General features: G+C 39.6%; 2 protein-coding genes across 4 annotated transcripts in view; one reads left to right on the top strand and one right to left on the bottom strand.

Moving 5' to 3' along the window:
* dpp7 (dipeptidyl-peptidase 7) overlaps positions 1-19,443 on the top strand; it is a 196,202-nt gene that overhangs the window by 52,482 nt on the left and 124,277 nt on the right. The gene's annotated exons all lie outside the window — the stretch shown is intronic.
* The window catches only part of LOC132973823 (whirlin-like), a 92,172-nt gene continuing 79,616 nt past the window's right edge, over positions 6,888-19,443 (bottom strand). For 2 of the 3 annotated variants that reach the window (XM_061037436.1, XM_061037438.1), the window contains exons 10-12: positions 18,068-18,246; positions 15,771-15,902; positions 6,888-9,934 (exon numbers count right to left, since the gene is read on the bottom strand). In XM_061037436.1, the coding sequence (XP_060893419.1) occupies positions 9,758-9,934; positions 15,771-15,902; positions 18,068-18,246 (488 nt within the window). In that variant the 3' untranslated portion in view covers positions 6,888-9,757. The remainder of the gene's footprint in view (positions 9,935-15,770; positions 15,903-18,067; positions 18,247-19,443) is intronic. The other variant, XM_061037437.1, reaches the window with a different exon arrangement.

Genomic DNA, 19,443 nt, shown 5'->3' with positions numbered 1-19,443 from the left:
CCGACGGTTAAGGCACCCTATTATTTATTTTTTTAGGAAAAGGAAAAAAAAACTAATTAGGAAAAAAAGAAGACAAACTCAGTATAATAAAATAACGTAACACACATTTTATAATTATATTTAAAACAAACACAACCCACCACTTAGTCATCAGAAGTCAGGGTGTCTGATGATGATGAACTATGCTCAGACATTCCTTGACTTTTAATGTGATGAAGCTGGTTAAGTAACAGTCCAAACACAGAGTCGTTCCTCGTGGAGCCACTGGAGGGAGCCTTTGCCAAACAAAGATGAGGGCAGTTGAAAGCGTGGGACAAATGAAATGACACTCTTCCCGTATAAGAGCTTTGAAGCATTTGAACACAACAGAGATGGAGAGACTATTTTTAGAATCACTTCCTACGAAAGTTGTATATTTTTTGATCAGCAGGATTTTTCAGGTTAATGAAAAAGTAAGAATTAAAAAAGCAAAGAGCTGTCTGCATGTGAACCAGAGCGGCGGAGTGGAGAAGTCAACGTCAAATCCGCACTGACCTTTACACTACCTGCAGGGAACACTCATGATTCCAGATAGAGCTGCAACATCATTGCATATCCTTGCAGAGGTCTTGTGGGAATATTGTTCTGCTGGAAAAGCTCTGTTTAGGCAACGTTGCCATCCGTTCAAGGCTGCAGGCAGAGCGCTGAATAACAATGTGAGTCATATTAATGCTATGGAAACCAGTGTTTTCCAAAGACAAAGCCCAGAACAGACAAATGCATGTTTGATCACACAGTGTGGGATAACATACACTTATATAATAGGAACATCTTGTCAGGTATATACAGGCTATAACCCCCCCTCCTCCCCTCTAAGGTGTGCGCTCTCTGGTGCATTAACAAATGAGTCCATTCAAGTGAGTGCTGTTAAGATACTGAGCTTTCACCGCAGAGTCTGCTGCTGCTTTTCCACTCTGCGATTTTATAAGTGGGTTCAGTTAATGTAGGGTTGTAGCAGGCCTTCAAAAACGAGTGAGATTTTATGTTTTCTGTTGAATTCAAGAAGAAAGCCAAAATGTTGAGAATGAACTCTAAATGTCATTTAGTCTAATGTTGTGGATCAGGACCGCATACGAAAACAAACAAGGCAAATAAGGATTTCCATCTTGTTCATTTTGTTTTAAATGTCAATAACCAAATCAAAATGTTGAAAAGTCAGAATGTCAGCCATAAAGTTAAAATGTTGAGATTAAACCTAAAAGAAAAGCATCAAAATGTCAATAAAGATGAGGTCCAAATCCCCAGAATAAACTCAAAATATCAAAAACCCTTTAAAGCCTTTAAAACAGCGTTATAGAGGAATTCAGTTTGGTGCACTGTGGCACCCACCAAAGGTCTGTGTGTGCACCTTTGTTAAACACAGAGTGTATTCACATATAGGGCTTTCACACTTCTAACTCCTGAAAAACTCCTGATATTTTCCAGAGGAGCAGTATGTGTCAGTGCCAACAGCAGAATTTTTCGCTCAGACTTCACTTTTCACTATCATCAATCAATCAATCAATCAATCAATCAATCAATCAATCAATCAATCAATCAATCAATCAATCAATCAATCAATCAATCAATCAATCAATCAATCAATCAATCATTATTTGTATAGCGCCAATTAATAACAAGTGTTATCTCATAGGGGAGAATAGGGGATAATATGGAGGAAGGATTTCTCCTTTGTATTCCTCACGTTCCTGTTGTCCACACTGACTTGCTGCTGAGGTAGAGGTCCGAGCAGGCTGTGCATGAATCCCCATTCTTCCTTCCTTCTGTCTCTTAGCCTCAGCCATTGTGTCAAACAGTACGGAGACGGGCTAACTAGCTGCTTTGTTGCTGAAGGCTGCTGTGTGAACTACCGCCATAAAGCGGTACCGGTCTCGAGAGAACCTCAGCCCGCTGTCAAAGTTTGACGCAGTTCTCCCTGTTGAAAGTTTTTGTACTTTAAGGTCAACTTTGAAACTATTTTAAGGTGGAAAAGTTACATATTGTTGCTTTAAATGTTGAATAAATTAAAATATAGTGAAAAATCCAGTCAGTTTTTCAGCAGAACCAGGTGCAGACCAACAACAGTTAAGGTGTTAAAAGTATTTTATTAAAAAGCTGTCAGGGGGGTTAGTGAAGGGCAGCTGGTGGGGGTCCATGGCTGGGGAGTTGGGAAGTGATCTGTGGGGAAGGCGGCTATCTGGCAGGGTGTGTAAGTGGTGTGAGGTGTGCTGGCAGATTGAAGTTCTGTGAATGGCACATCTGGCAGGGACTGGCTATTGCAGGGTTCTTCAAGGAACAGGTGATTGCTTGATGGCTGGCAGGTGTGTTGATCGCGGATTCAGCCAGATGAGAAGAGAGTGAAGAGGGAGGGAAAGGGGAAACATCAAGCACTACACTCACAGTAAGGGTGCATTTAATACAAACAAAATATAGAACAAAATAAATAAATAAAAGGGTGCATTTACACCTCAGCTCTTTGGTCAGTTTGAAACTAAATCTGGTGTAATTTGTTAGATATTTTGTTTGGTTTGGGTCGGTCTGAATGCTCAAACAAACTCTGGTGTGCAGCAAAGAACCGAACTCTGGTCCGAATGAAAAAGTGGATCCCTGTTTGCATCCAAGTTTGGTTAGCCGTAGGTGAGAATTGCGATCTGGACCAAACAAGGAAAGTGAACCAAAAAGCAGTGCATTGTGGGTTGAATTTGGCCAACTATAAACGATGTCAAATAGGTTTGCTGAGCGTGGCTCACCTGCGCCTCGCTACTGGATACCATTCTTCAACTTCCCTGTTGTTTACTTTCGGGTCATAGCGCAGCATTAGGCCGCATTGCAGTGGGCACTGACTGGAGCCACAGCCCCATCTAGTGTCTGATGGCGACATTTGATAGGCTTTGGTGCGCTTGACAGAGTGCAGTGGGAAAGCAAACAGAACCAAATGAATAATGCAACAATGTTGCAACTTCCAATTAACTTCATATGTGAGTGCAACCTAAAAAAATCTAGTGAGCCTTCAAGATACCACGTCTTTGCAAAATCATAAAGTCTGTGACAAACATGTCTTAAGATATGGTTTGCAACACTGTAGCATTCTACCGTCGAACAGTTTTGAAGTCTTCTGGTATATAATAAAGACAAAACCTTTGAAAACAGAGTCATAAATCTCATCTCTTTTGCTTCAGGAATGGGGACGGAGAGTTGGTTCAGCAGAGTCTGATACAGAGCAGCACACAGCAGCTGTCGTCTCTTCCAGATTCAGTCCTTTGGGTTCTGCAGCATTGGTGAACTCAGCGGGCTGCTAATGGAAGAAGGGAAGTAAGCCAAATCCATATAAATTAGACTGTCGTGCTCCTTTAAAACTGTGTATGTGTTGCACTTTAAAGCAGTGATGGAGCAGAAACGCCGCTGATAACCCTCACTGCTGTACAGAAAAATAAATGTTTCCCATTAGTTTCACAGGCAAATACACTTGTTTAACAAAAAAAGAAATGTGTACAACTGGAATGATTAGTCTTTTCACTGAAGTCACGATTTCAAAGTCCAGAATTAAAGCAGCCTAGTCGGGTATGAAACTAAGAACAGCAATTGCTGCTGAAGTTGCTTTCATCCTTAAATATCACATTATTATTATTATTTAGTAGAATACAATCAGAAGCAGAGTTGAACAACATGTTAAGGACCCCTGAGACAAAAACCTCTTTAAGTATCATTCCTCCTTTTTGATTTCATGAACTCACTACTAACTCAGTATTTGGTGATGGAAATACATTTGAAAGATCTATAAAGTGACAGACCCAAATTTGATAGCAATGTCATTTCGAGCTTTTATTTTGTGACAATGTCAGCGCCCCCTGTGGACAAAGCAGGCAAGTGTTAGCCATAGACGAAGTGAAGTTACCACTCTGTTACTGCAGGGGGCTTTGGAAGAATTGTCTTCGGCGGTCGTCAGGCTGCAAATGTTGTCTCAACCTAACTTTCAGTCAACCTAACGACAGGTTAATAGTTAGAGCTGAGGCGGGTTTTAAGCCTTTTGACAAACCATGCATCGCTCCCGCCTGTCAATCAGGTTAGACTCAGGTCTGTTGAGAATAACACTTATCCTTCATAAAATTAAGACGCATAAGTACAGTGTGTGCTGATGAGAACAAGAACTAATCAGGCAGCATGTTAATTTCTTCTGGATGTGTATTAGACTCCTGGTGCTTTTTTTTTTTTTTAGTTTCTAGCTTTTTATTGCCAGTCGGGGAGAACAAGGAAACATTGGTTCTGTAAATGATGGTGAATTTGAATCCCATCTTTAGCGATGGGGGTATCAGTCTGAGAAGACTACATGGTCCTCAGAAGATGATCTACTGATTTTCCCTTTCTGGTCCTTCTGGAGCCAGTCTCAAGTGGACACCTGAAGAACTGCAGTTTTTTGTACTTCCCCATTGGCTTCATTTTTCAACACAGGGGGTTGGTTTTAGCTCTTGGATAATATTGTCCTGCTCATGTGTAAGTAGAGTTTTCTTCCTTTTTAAAGATTATTTTCCAGGTTTCTATAACTTTATTAAACAAGACGCTGCCAGCACAGAAAGCATCCTCAGTGGACACAGATCCCAAACATCTAAAAAGTATTCCAACAAGAAAAAACCTCAAAATAACTTCTTGTCAGCTCATTTCTTTCCCCGAGATGTACAACATGAAAGGTACATTATACTTTGGTTTTATCAGACTTTTTTTATTTGTGTCTTCAGGAAATCTGCTTTGGGGATATGTTGAAGTATTTCACTCTTTTTCGCCAGTTGAAAAAAAAAATAGATTGGAAGAACCAATGAGAGAAAAGTGACTCGTTCTGAAGGGTTTTCTGTGGTGCGACAGCTGTGAGAGGACACAGGAAAAGAAACACACGAGAGATGTTAGCAGTTACATCAGCCACAAGGGGGTTACATAATAGTATTTAACAAAATCCTTTAACATCTGACCATTTAATATATATATATACATCTCTATAAATCTAAGTGCCTTTGCTGTACAAGATATATAATATTTGCACAGTTTTCCTCCATAAGAAAACAAAAATCATCTCATGTATATACATCATTTAAACAGCACAGTATTCTCTCAGTGTTTCATTACTCACACATCTCATCACCAAACTCCTACATTTCTCTCATCATCATTATTACATCACTGCAGTACCATTATATCATTGCATTAAAAAAATAGAATATAACCAATAGAAATAGAATCAGCCGGAAAATACATTTTTGACAGCATGGATTAGTTTTTTCTTAATTCAGATTTCTTGGCTCTAGGGTGTAACTTTGGATCATGTTTCAGATGTGACAGGTTGAATATTAAAATATGTATCAGCTCTTTATGGGACAGAAGAAAAACATTTGAAGGAAGAAACCAAATAAAATCCACACATAACACTTACTGTTTGGCTCTCTTCTCTACAGCAGAGGTTGAATAATAAAACGATCTGCTTCTATACACCCTGTGCACTACCTGTCAGTACCTGTCAGTACCTGTGTCCAATTGGAGCTGTTTTTGGCACTTTCCTGTTTTCCCTTCTGTCTTAATCCTCGCCTTTGATGAACATTTGGTTAAAAAAAAAAAAAGTGTCTGCTAAATTAAATTATGACATTTTATTACCCTGCTGTGTTGAATACTTGACTCTGATTGGCCAATTACCATAGCAACAGTCTCCCTCTAGAGTTATCCCTCAATAGGCCACAGCTATTAAGGAAAACAAACAGGGTGCAGGGTTCCTAGTGGTTAGGTTACGCTCCATGCACAGAGGTTAGAGTCCTCCAATAGGGTGGCCCGGTTCAAGTCTGGGGCCTCTTTCCCTACTTGTCATTGCCCACACACTCTCTCTCTCTCTCTCTCTCTCTCTCTCTCTCTCTCTGATTCCCTTCTTTATCCACGGTTCTATCTAATAAAGGCAAAAGCCCCAAAATACAAAAAAAAAATAGGAGAACAAACCATTACTGAGAAAAGCATTTAGCTGATAATGACGCAGCTCTAATCACAGACTCTGGAGGACTGACTGTAATCATATCAATCTACAATATGTTCTGTAGACAGTTCTGTTTACTGCGGGAAAAGGAGAAAGGAGAGGATAACTAGGGCGAAAGACGGATAAAAGACATAGAAACTGTACACTGTGACAGAGAAACTTACAATACTGAAGATGGCCCATGATGTAAACCCTGGAACGGGCTATGGGATATAATGGTGTTTAAAGATGAAAAATGGAACCCAATCAGGTGGGTGAATGTGTTCACCTTGCTTCACATTGGGTCTTACTTAATAATCAGTGGAACTGTTCCGTTTAATGTGACTCTATCTAATCTAACTCTAGATTCCAATGGACCATTATGCTGAGCAGAATAGGTTTTTGTAATGAAATAATAATTTGGTTTGAAATGATTGATTTTCTAAGTAGCAGTGTGATGAGCTGGATAATGTATAGCGAGGCGGGTTGGTATCGCTGAGGAACCCCTTCAGGTTGATCAAGACCCTTCAGGTTCACGTCAGGGTCCTGCTCACCCTGTTGGGGATCCACTGAGTGATAACAACCTGCTCCCTCTACATTATCTCTAACATAAAATAGTAAAAATCATTGAAGGTAATATCGCTCAGCTGTCAGCTCCTGCTAAATCAGCCAAAGTGCTTTAATTTGGGAGACCATGGTTATCACGGTTACCATTAAAAAAGGTGCAAAAACCATGCTGTAATTATAAAAAGGGAGAAATAATCTGTATGTAAAAAGTGTTTTTGTAAACTGACCATAAACTTTTTTAAAGGGACTCTTAATTTCAATATGGACCCAGCCAGTATGATGTTATTTTTTCCACTACATTCTTGTTTTTACCTCTGTATCTGTTTTGAATATTTAGTTAGTACGTATGAGCCAATTAGAGACAGAGTAGGGAAAGTCATCCCTTCACCATCCTAGGAAAAAAATTGCAGCATACCACGGATATTGTTAATCAATCATTGGTGTGAATCAGAGGGGATTTAGAAGTGGGTATACCCTATAAAGACTGAAAAATGAGTGGGCATACTCCTTATACCCGCGTATATCCTGCACTACACCACTGACCCCGCCTCTCGCCCAATGACAGCTGGGAACAGCTCAAGCCCCCCTGCGACCCCGAACAGTAAAGCGGTATAGATAATGGAAGGATGGGATGGAAGTTATGAGTTTAAAAAATAACTTGTGTATTATATAAACATAACTTACATATAGTTGTAAACGGTACTGTAACTTTTTCATTGTAGAAATGTATTTCTGGTGTCGCTTTTGCCTTTATTTAGACAGGACAGCAGGTAGATTAGGGAATCGAAGAAAGAGAGAGAGAGTGGAATAACATGCAGAAAAGAAGCCGAGGGTTGCAGTTAAACCTGGGCTGCTCACTCGATGGACTCTAACCTCTGCACATGGTTCATGTGAACTAACTGCTAAAAACAACAAGCGCCCAAAACCAACGTTAGCTTCAAAAAAACATTTCTGAAAAGAAGTCAACCCTGATTGTTTGTTAAACCTTTTGTCCGTGTCAGACATATCAAGACATTCACGCCGTTTATTCTATGTCAACTGACTTTAACATTGAATAAAAACAATAAGCTGGAGGACAGCGTGCAGAAACAATGCTGGAGGGATTCATAAAGCGTCACACCAATTTTGACAACTTGGAATGGAGAACTGGCCGTTATACCTTTTTTTTTATATGTTGGTATGATGCACTGAACATTTAATTTGAGGGAGGTTTGACAGAAACAAAACAGACACTAAATGTGGGTGTGTTTTCTGCAGGCCTGTTATAATAAAGAGTGCTGTATTAGTTTTAGATATATGAACCTCATAAACACTCAGGACCTGTAGGATCCTTAACCACAGGTGTTCAGACAGTTTTCTTGGTCTGAGTCGGTAATAATTATGGCTTTCCTTTTTTATACAAACCTGAATAACCTCCTGACTTTCTACTTCTGCCTCTCACAGTTTGTGAACACCTCAGTAAGTATAACAGCAAAATCCAGTCTGCTGACTGTTTGTGTGCAGTGCATTAGCGGCTCTCTGATCCATCACTGAGTCCCAGACCATGCAGGACATGGTGCTATAACTCATAAGAGAGCTTCAGTGATGTGTAGAGCTGCGCACATGCTGCACTTAAAGTTATTGGGAAGATAAAATATGAGTGATGTGTCGTATAATATTCTGAAAATATTAAATATTCCTCTACTGTAAAGTATTTGATATTATAAAAAAGTTATAGAGAATCATTTCATGTCGGGTCTATCAGTATTCTACAATATATACAAACTATCATACTGTTAATGTGGTATAGTGTTTTGTTACATGTGGCAATCCTCTTTAAATACTGAAGAGACGTTGTAAAATGCACATATAGAAAATGACTGCGATGAATTAAACATATATGCTCTGAAAATAAAGCATCCTTTGGTTAAAATGAAGGAGCTGTTATATATAGATCAATCTCTCTGGGATTAAATGATTGATACCTTTATATCAATTAGTGATTGATGACACGATTGTATTTGTTAAGTCAAAGACTTCAATTCTCCAGATTGTCTTTATAAATAATCTTTTAAGGCAGAATAACGGGACACTTGGTCATTCGTTTGGACGCGATATGATGCATCAACACAAATCAGGGTTCTTCACTATGACTTTGCTTTTTTCAAAATATGTTTGTCTTAGGTCCTCTGTGAATTATTATGTCACTCAGGTGTCATGATGTAACTCTTCAGTTTTACCTCTAGACTGTCATCATATTTTTTTCTGGCCAGAAGTGACCATATGTAGATGAGAGGTTGCAAATGCTAAGTTTATGTTAGAAAAAGTTTATAGATGGGATGCGCTGACGTCACTTTTCCACCGGGACACAACCCCTCGGTCGGACTAAACATCCTGCAACATAGCTGCCTTCAGAAGGGGGAACAACAAAAACAGATTAAAACAGACAAATATTCGCTAGTAGAACTCGATGGAGCTCCCCAAGGACGCAGAGGTCTGTGGATGTTATCATGAGGCCAGAAATCAGATGTCCAGACTGAAATACACCTGCAGAGCCGGGGAAGTACACAAGCAAAACCTCTCTCATAGTTTAGAAGTTTTTTTTGTTTTTTGTGCAACATTCAGGCTGAATGTTGATGCTGCCTCTCAGTATGTGCTTTCTGCCACTCAGTGGGTGTAACCGCAGACAATTCTGCCCATCATGACGTCACATGCATGGCCTCTGTTAAGCACAGTGTTTATTGCGAGTGGGAAATCCGTCTGTGTCTGCCTCAAGGGCAGCTCTGCCTCCTCAGATAATTTCTTGTGAATAAAAAAAACTACAATGCCAGTGGCTGTTTTCATAATATTTGGTGTGGAAAGCAGACTACCGTTACTCCTGGTGAAACATGCAAAATATTCTGGGTGTGAAATCCTAAGAGCTTTACTGATTAGTCAAAAGAGATGCATGTTACATTAGTCCCAGGTCTGACCTTCATGGCAAATAATAATAACCAACATAACATTTGTTTCAAGGTTCAAATTGTGCAAATCTTTCTGGAGTGCAATCAGCAAAAACTCAAGTCCTTTTTCCACTAATTTCTTAGCCTGCAATCAGAGTGAGAGCCATGATTATGACACATCATCACGTGGAGTTGGTACACAGTTCCCTCAGAGCAGTCGAACAGTGTCCTTTTCAAACTGAGCTGCATAAAGTGCAAAGTCATCCTACTAGAGTCCCGGCTCAACCACCAGGAAGTCAATGTGGTCCTTCTCTTTGGTCTTGAAGGCCTCGGCGATAATCCGGGCGGCGTCTTTATGCTCTCGACCTCTCAGGGATATGCCGTTGACCTCCAGGATGACTTGACCCACCTTCATCTGGCCACAGTTGTGAGCCGAGCCTCCTTTCTGTCGACAGTAGGAGGGACAAATGTGTTACAGGGACAAATACGAACAAGTACAAGGTGCTCAAATACTCTGTTCAAAAAAAAATCTCACACCAGATGTTCATGAACCAATTATTCAAGTTAAAAATCTTTACTGCTGTATATTGTAAATTTAGTTGTCAACAAAATTAAGTAACTGTCAATGGAAACCAAAATCATTAACCCAATGAGGGCTGGATTCCATATCTCAGAAAATCTTCAGCATCTCATAATGTGACTCAGTAGAGTGTTTGGCCCCCCATGTGCCAGTAAGCACTCCCTAACTTGTCTGGTTATGCTCCTGATGAGTCAGCGGATGGTGTCCTGGAGGCTCTCCTCCCAGACCTTGATCAGGAAATCATTGAGCTCTTGGACAGTCTGTGATGATACTTGGCGGCATTGGATGCACCCATACATAATGTCCCATACAGTATAGTTTCTCAATTGGATTTAGGTCAGGCAATGGAATCAGTGCATTCATCATCTAGGACTGCCTACACACTCTGGCCACATGAGACTACTATTTAGAGGTGGAAAAGTGACATATTGTTGCTTCAAAGGGGACATATTATAAAAAAATCCACTTCTACAGTGTTTTTGAACATATATTTGGGTAATCTGAGTGTCTACAGACCCACAACATGTGAAATAAACCCATCCAGTCCTTTGTTTGTGGTCTGCATAAGTCTTACAACACAGAGAAAAAGTCCTCTGTTTCAAATTTGCTCAACTTGTGACATCACAGAGAGATTCTGGTAAAAAAAAAAAAAAAAAACCCTCCCCTCCCCTGGTATCTCCACCCATGGACTCCAACCCCAGTTTAGAACAACTTTTGCGCAGGTCTGCCATTTTCATTCTCGCTAGTGAAGGATGTCATTGCATATGTTTCAAGAGAATTTGTAGTCAACTTTGTTGAGAATTTACAGGAAATGTGGATATAATACAGAACAGTGGCCACATAAAAGTTACTTATTTTGCTAAGAAAGTTTTAGGCAGATGTCACTATTTGTAATTGGCCAATAAATTCTAATTCAAAAATACATTCACTTTCATACTTTAATCTAGAGAGTCAGCTGAACCAGTGAGCCGATTTCATTTAGTCTGCCCTTAAAGGAAGGAGAGGATCTGATGATCATACAACAGGGATATGAAACAGCTCTAAACAATAAAAAAAATCGATCACTGCCTTACCACCATTTCAGAAAAGTGTTTACTAGGCATGCTGCTCCAAACAAACAGAACAAGCAGGTTCTCTGCATGAATCTTTTAAGATTCACATCTGAGGGAACAACCAGCAACTAAAAAGCATCCTCCCCCTCAAACCACCTTTACGAAAGAGATCTCTGCAAAACTGTTGACAAAATAAACTGTAAGAACCAACAAAGCCAATTATACCTCGTTGTGTTCATCAATGTTTCATCCATGTACATTTAATATTTATAACATTTTCCTCAAGCCAAGAAAAGTGGTTTACACTTCACTGGGCATCACAACGGAAACACATCTGTGGGCTTAGAAAACACAGCTTCCACTTCTGCCATGGTGATGATAACATGGATTTAAATTTCCCCTCTTTCAGCTTGAGAAAACTTTGATTAAGATAAAAACTGCATTGAACTGTATCAAAAATTCAGGAAGAGTACAAATAGAGTTATGTTGTAATATTAGTTTCACTGTCAAACATTTCACAGTCTTGTCTTTGTTAATTACTTTTCGGAAAATCCTTTGTTTTCACTGCAGAGGTGTATTTTGTTGCAATACCTCGATTGGCCACTAGGCAATATGGGAGACAATGCCATGTGACAGTTAGGCTAGGGATGTAACAATGAACTATAATGTAAACTATATTTTATACCTTTTACAATGTATGTAAAGAAATGTGATAGAAGTCAAATTATGAATACATATGATTCATTTATTTCAAATTCTGACCTTAAAAATGTAAAATATTTATTTTCCTTATTTCCTTCCTATAAGTACCTTTTATTTTTGAGTTTGTATAGTTACTAATAAAAACATGCATATTTTTGACAGTATCCAAAAAAAAACCCTTTTTGAATTTTAGATTTAAAATGAACTGGATTTTAAACAAATGCTCAATCAAATAAATACATGTGTGACACAAAAAGTGAAACTCTCAGAGGTGCAGTCTTCGTTTCTGGCATTGAAGCACAGAGCGTTTTTAGAGATGCTGAATTTTCTCAACTTTGTGTCACCTAATCTTTTTTCACAGTTTTTACAGTTGAGTCATTACAGCTATTGTCCTCTATAGTTCACTGAACTCCTTCATATTCCAGTTGTATTCTATTTCATTTGTATTATTTATCTTATCTTTTCTGATTCAACTTTTTATTTTGTACTTTCTACTTGCTACTTGTCTTTGTGCAGCTGTTAACGCCTGAACTTCCCGTCTGGGGATCAATAAAGACTTATCTTATCTTATCTTAGTCATCAGCACAAATCCTTAAAACACAGCTGCACATATCTCTGTGGCTCTTATTCTCATTTAGGCCAGCAGGATATCAAAACATCTTCCCAGTCTATCGCATTCATCTTTTTTTGATGGTTTGGTGTCAGAATGGCTCAATTTTACATGCTGCTGCGCCATGTTGATTTTCTTATTTGTGTTGTTCATTATTCTCTTGTGATATCTGCACACTGTTTTATCTTGTTTGTGAGTAGGAGTGTGGATGTGAGATGAGCAGACACACATTCTAAAACTCTGAATCTTCACTTGCTTTCTCCATGCATGCTCGATAGGGCCCTGTGCTGGTTTTAATTACAATATATTTTTTCTCCATTGGTTTAAATTGTTCCTTACTTGTGTCGGGTTTTTAATTGTATTGGGAAGTTTTGTCACTTCCCTATAAACAATGAGGACATTTGTTGTCTTACAGTAAAGGATCACATGACAGAGACGAGACAAATCAGGGGCTGATATGGCTCAACTATGAAACAAGACGTCTATAGCCGTTTTCACATATGCACTCCGGATAATATCTAGATATTTACAGGAGGACTTCTCCGGAGATTCTCCCGAACTAGCCGTTCACATATGCTCCTCACAGCGGGGGACTATCCCTGTCAGAGGGGAGGGGGATCGGGGGATTTCCCGAGGTAAGATGTGACGTAAATAAACAACGCGGAAGTAGCGGCCGTAGCAATAGAGTCCGCTACACGACGCTATAATGAGAATATTTGCCTTTATATCAATGCTATGTGTAATCCAATGGAATGACAACATCCACAAAAGAGAGGAGAACAACATACTGACGAACAGAAAACAGAATGCAGCCGTTTAATTACGTGCACGGAGATCGTAGTGGTCGAGTGCAGACACTTTAGCCGGTCACTGTATATAAACGTCATTCTCTTTCTATTGGCTCGAATTGAAAATCTTCGGAGTATATTCGGCCGCGTTCAGACATCAGCTCACTCGGATATTCTGCGGATAAAATACTAGGGGTCTGGCCGGATAAACTCCGGGTAAAGTCTGCGCGAAAAACGCAACTGTTTGAGTTCACACATAAAGAACCTAAAGAACCTCCGGGTAGCCAAATCTCCAGAGTTTTTCAGGAGATTTCCGTATGTGTGAAAAGGGTTTAAGTCTTCTTCTCTAAAAGCATATTTGCGTCTAAAAAACTGAGTTTTGAACTGAAACAGGTCCAGCAGCTTAACTCGGTTCTCATACACCTGAGAGGTTTTAACAGTTGGGGAAAATGTAGCAAAACAAAAAACTAATTAGTGTGAACTTGTGTCGATGACTGAGATTAGCAATTTGTCATTAGAGTCTGTGTGTTTCAATGAGTTTGTTTGTCCGTGTGTGTGTGTGTGTGTGTGTGTGTGTGTGTGTGTGTGTGTGTGTGTGTGTGTGTGTGTGTGTGTGTGTGTGTGTGTGTGTGTGTGTGTGTGTGTTTGTGTGTGTGTGTGCGTGTGTGTAACATGACCTTTTCTCATCTTCTCCTGGGCGGTCTAACAGAGCCACGCGGTTAATCCATCCATCCATCCATCCATTGATTCCTCCATCACTCAGGACAAACAGGACAAATTGCCTGATTCAATTTAATCCTCAGAGCTAAACATGTTTATTAGCTGTGACATTCAATTACAGCGCAGCAGCTGAAAACATCACTGCAGGCCGTACAGGCCAAATTTAATGAATTCTTATTCTGCACACTGGCCAACAGACTCTGAGCAGGGTAATGAATCAGACGCACTCTCCACAGCCATCACTAATGTGCCCATGAGCAGGGCATCAACCCCAGCCTGATCACCATAGCAGCTCCTACAGCCAGAGGGACCAGGCTGAGGTCATTATCAGCAGCTTGCTCTTCAGAAATCTGAAATGCATTAAAAGATTTCAAGCATCCCACAAGGAACTTCAGTGTTCTCTTTTCAATAATGCAAAAGCTTGACATTATGACATTTTCAAGAGGAATGAAATAAAAAGAAAGGTTTGTCAGCTGTTTTTGAGAATGAAGGATCTGAGATTGGATGACTTACATGCACCATGTGTCAGAATAATCTGTACGGCACTGCATTAGTCAGTGCAGGAAACGGAGGCAAGACAAATATCATTACCACACACAGCCATTTGTTTCTGCTGGCACGATGCACTGACAGTTTTTGGTCAAACATCCAACCACCTGTTGATCTCAGGGATGTTTGTCAAGATGAAGACAAGGCCTGGCCACATACTATGAATAAGAGAGCAGGCGTATTTTCTGCTCTGTATTTATCTTTCTTATCTTTTATTTAAAAAGACAGACAGAATAAGTTATATAGTGCATCCAATCTGCACTGTACCAAATGTCACAATCTCAATCTCTGATTCTTAAATTGCAAAAATATCAACAACAAAAAAAACACATCTGAAAACTTATGTACTGGGTGCTGAACAAAAAACATCCAAAGGTAGAAAAAATAGTCCGCACACCAGAAGCTGCTCCAATTAAATTGAATTTAATGGAAATATTACCACCTGTAATGTTTCGGGCCGTCGCCCTTCATCAGACATCGATCCTAAAATTACCCATCAACACCAAACAAGAGATTCCACTGTCTGTGTTCAACCAATCAGAACAGAACGACTTCAGCATTATTTGATAAAACCCCCATGAAATGATGGGAACATAATAAGACAAATGTGCATGTTCCCATGTTACAATGGCCTCCTGGTTGTAGGGGACGTTGTGTTTTTGAGCGGCCTAATGACTGTGATGGTCATCAGCGTACAGACTGACATTCACTGTCACCCACCGTCCTGAGACTCACAGAGACAGGAGAGAGAGGAGTCATTGTTATGGAAATCACTGCACAGTCACACAAAAAAAGCCTCCAAGGATGCCCTGAGCAGAAAACTAAATTGTGTGTGTCTGTGTGTGACGTGTGTGTTCATGTCAGACTCCTGAGGCGTCCAAGGCTGTAACTCATTCAGTGATTAGCTGATGTTATCGCCCCCAGCCCTCCGCATGTATAAAACACTTATGGAAATGTACTGCTCTGCTTTCTTGTGTCTCGTTGGACATGACGGATTGCGAAAGACGTCAGCTAGAAATATCAAACACAGGACTTGTGTTTGTCTGACTGATTGCTTGAGAGAGCTGTCAGTGCAAAACAAATGTTAGCAGATAATCAGATGCTGAAAGAAGACGGACGTTCTGGAAAAGACACGAGTGAATTTTCTCTGAATTATTTTCAATTTAAGACGAGTGACAGAACTTCCAAAGCAAAAACCATAACCACTGGCAGAGAAAAAATGGGTTATTTCCTATAAATCAAGGAATCATCCTATAAACTCGATGCTTCTGCTGCTTCACCTGAATGGTGACGATGCGTGGAAGAGGTTGACGCGTGTTGGCTCCGCCCTCTATAGCGATGCCAAGCGTGCTGGCGTTCTTCATCACTCGTACCAGGGTTGCCGTGGTCGCTGGGATCGGCGAGGCAGTCTGCTGCAACACAAAGAGAAGAGGAGTCAGGAGGATTGCTGATAAGCAATATACAAATGACATGTGTCCACATTACTACATCTTGTAGATTCAGATCAGACGTGCACATATATCACCTTCTATGTCCGTTTTTACCATCCTTTTTAAATAGTATTTTATTTATACAAGCAGTGCCATGTTTTTCAAAACAAAGACAACTTTCAAAAAATGAATGAGTGCATTCCCACATTGGGATTCATTGTACTGGTTGACAATGTTCGCTCTGTTAATTAGGTCATGCTTTTTGTTTCTCGCATGTTTTCATTATTTCCTGTTTTATTTTATAGTTTTTTACTCATCTTCATGTTCCTGCCTCTTATGTCAGCCCCGCCCTGATTACCCCTGTGTCTCCTTATCCTCTGATTGTCTGCGTATTTATTCCAAGTGTGTGCTCCCTCATGTTGTCAGTTCATAGTGCTAGTGCCTAGTCCTAGCGTTTACCGACTTCGTTAAACGTTTTAACCCTTTTGAACGCTCCCTCTGAGTCTGTGTGTGAATCCATAGTGTTCTTATCTTTGCGTCACTGCTCAGTCATTTCATGACATGAATGACTGTAGACACGACTGAAAACAGTGCAGAGGTTTTCCACTTTCAGGTTTGAATGTTTTGCAAAATAAAATCACCCCTGTGTTGTTGTTTGCGCCTGAAATGTGTCCCGAGCGTCTGAGCGCTATGCCTCATTTTTTATAATCTGCTTGAATGTTTTTGAGTTTGTACCAATTTCTCCTCTTAATTTCTCTTTGTCCCGTGCTCCAATTAGAAGATTAACCCAAATAACTCATGGACACTGATCTGTATTATCTTGTATTGTGTTTGGAGAGTTACTTATTGCTAAAAAATGTCTGTAAAAATTCTGCCACAAAAAGTTTCATTCTCAGTTTGTCGACCAAAAAGACAATCTCAGACTTATCTCTAAATGAGTTATTGTATTAAAAGATTTTAATAACAAAACTAATTGATTTGAATTGAATGTGTTGTCATCACATTTTATCCTTTGTTGGTAATTAATTATCCACAACATTATTTTCTCTTCTGATACAAATGAGTTGAGACGGTTCGTACTTCATTTCTCTATTTGAAATGTGTGTGTTTGATTGGACTGCAGTCACACAGACAAGTGCTTATTGCTCTAAGCATTATGAGGCCGAACCTAATCTGATGTTGTATAATTAATCCCATTGTCATATGTGCAGTGCTTTTGTTTGTCTCTAATCAACTGTTCGCTGAATTAATTCCATAAAGTTAATAAGAAGCTGAAAAACAAGATGAGACGATCTCACAAACTGATTCTCTGGTGCGTCTGGTGTCTGGCGATCGAGACCAAAGCTGTTCAGAGTCTCTCTAAAATTCTGATATTAGGGGTGAACACATTTAGTCCAATCTTCGACGATTCATTCGAGAGAGGCTCAGGCAGTCGAGGACAAGGATCATTCCATTTAAACTATATGGGGGTGTTTAATGTCTAATTTTACATAGATTGTTCTGTTTTTTCTCAAATAAATCGTGACTCATATCCTATCTTGTTATGAATATCAATTTATTAATAATCTGAATGCAGTTCTGAAAACCACTCTTACTTTAAATTAATCCACTTAGTATATCCCCCAGAAGGATTAATAGAAGCAGCATAGCCACCTTTAGATCATTTCATTGGCTACAAGAAATGTCAGTCAGCAGCACAGTTGCTTGTAATTGGCCGATAGAACAGGGGGAGGCACCTTTCTAGATGTAATGTGTTTGGATTAAATCGAATTTCTGATGGGTTACTCTTCAAATGGTAAGTTAAAAGACTTTGTTTGTTTGTGGTCTGACAGATGTGTAGATTGCGGCTGCTGTGGTGGTTGAATCTGTACACACTGGGCCTTCAGTGTGTGTGTGCGTGCCTTCTGTATTGGAAATATGTAATATCGGATCATGATTGAAAAACAGTCTTGACAAGGATCAAGTGGTTGTTCTGTAAATTATGACCCTTCATGATATGTTAGTCTGTGACTTTTTAAGTATTGAAAGTCCAAAGTGGTTAAGTAAGAATGGGTCACCTTGGGGCAATCTGTTTTTGTTAAATTAAGAAACAGATTGAATCTCATGACTTGAAGTGATTTATTTATGGTAATGTATGAGGTCCTCACCTGTCTGTTGGCCCCTGCGGGGGGTGCGTGGGCCCCCCCTTGCTGCTCCTGGTGGCCCTGCTGGTTCTTGCTGGGTCGGGGGCTGCCATCCTTACTGAGGCCCCCTGCCTCGGCTATATCCACCCCGCTGTCCTCACTCAGAGTCTGCCCGCTGTCTGACAGCTGGGACAGAGTGGCTCCTGAATGGATCAACATGATGGTAAAATAATGATGTTGAAATAAACATGAAGAAGAGGTGCTGAGTGTGTGCTCTGATAGTGATCCTTGTTTACCTAAGCTGCACTGACAACTGTTCTTTTAGAACCCGCTTTAAATATAAATGTACTTTTTAAAGCTTTATTTTTTAGCTTTGGGTGCCGTTATTTTAGAGGAGAGTGGATAAGGCAGGGAATCATGGAGAGAGAGTGGGGAATGCAGCAAAGGAGCCACATGTCGGATTGAACCAGGGGCCCATCTGCATGGAGGACCTCAGTCTCTGTACTTTCAACAGATTTCACAACAATTTCACCACATTTAAGAATCATTATGTGTACCTTTATTCTCCCTGCTCTTGTTTCTGTTGATGCTGTTTTTGCTTAAAAATAATTTCTGTATTAATTCTTAAGAAGTCTGCAAAAGAACTGGTCTACAGTGACTACGCCATTACTTTTTTCTCTGAGTTTCTAGTTCATGCTGATTGAATCTGTAGAAACTAAAACTGAATTTCATCCAAGTAACTACCGCAACTTAGATCGGTCTTATTATAGGTAATATGAATAGAAAATATCCAACTGTTTTACATTTGCTCCAAAACGCACAAATCAAATTGATCTGAAACAATTCTTATTAAAGGAACTAAAAACAACTTTCAACAAGAACCAGATCACTAAAAGTTATCGTGTTTCTGTACATTTGTATTTATTTTTTAAAATATTGATTGTATTTTGACATCAAGTACATTACTGTTCACAAGCTCTAGACCACCACTAGCTCTGTTGTTTTAGCAAAGTTTTGATGACCCTACATATTTATTTTCTCAGCATCTTTCTTATGATACAAAAAGAAAATAAAGGAAATATATTTGCAAAATTAAAAGGCAGTATTTTTCAGTATTTAGTATTTAAAAGTCAGTGTTAGTTTGACCTGCCTTTGCACTTATACATCTTTAACTCTTGGGGAGACTGTCTTAAAGTGTTTTTAAGTCATCTTCTGATATATTAGGATTCTTTCAGCTGTTCTTCTTTAGATTAAGGCTGTCTTTTATTTATTTCTCTGTCCAGGTGATCCCATACTGCCTCTATATCATTCAGGTCTTGACTCTGTAGCAGTCAGTTAATGAGCTGTTTTAAATCTATACTATGATTCCACGGCATTAGCAGTGTGTTTGGGATCATTAC

Source organism: Labrus mixtus, chromosome 5, assembly GCF_963584025.1.
Source record: "Labrus mixtus chromosome 5, fLabMix1.1, whole genome shotgun sequence".
Classification (NCBI taxonomy): domain Eukaryota; kingdom Metazoa; phylum Chordata; class Actinopteri; order Labriformes; family Labridae; genus Labrus; species Labrus mixtus.
This window is presented reverse-complemented; position numbering and strand designations above follow the sequence as displayed.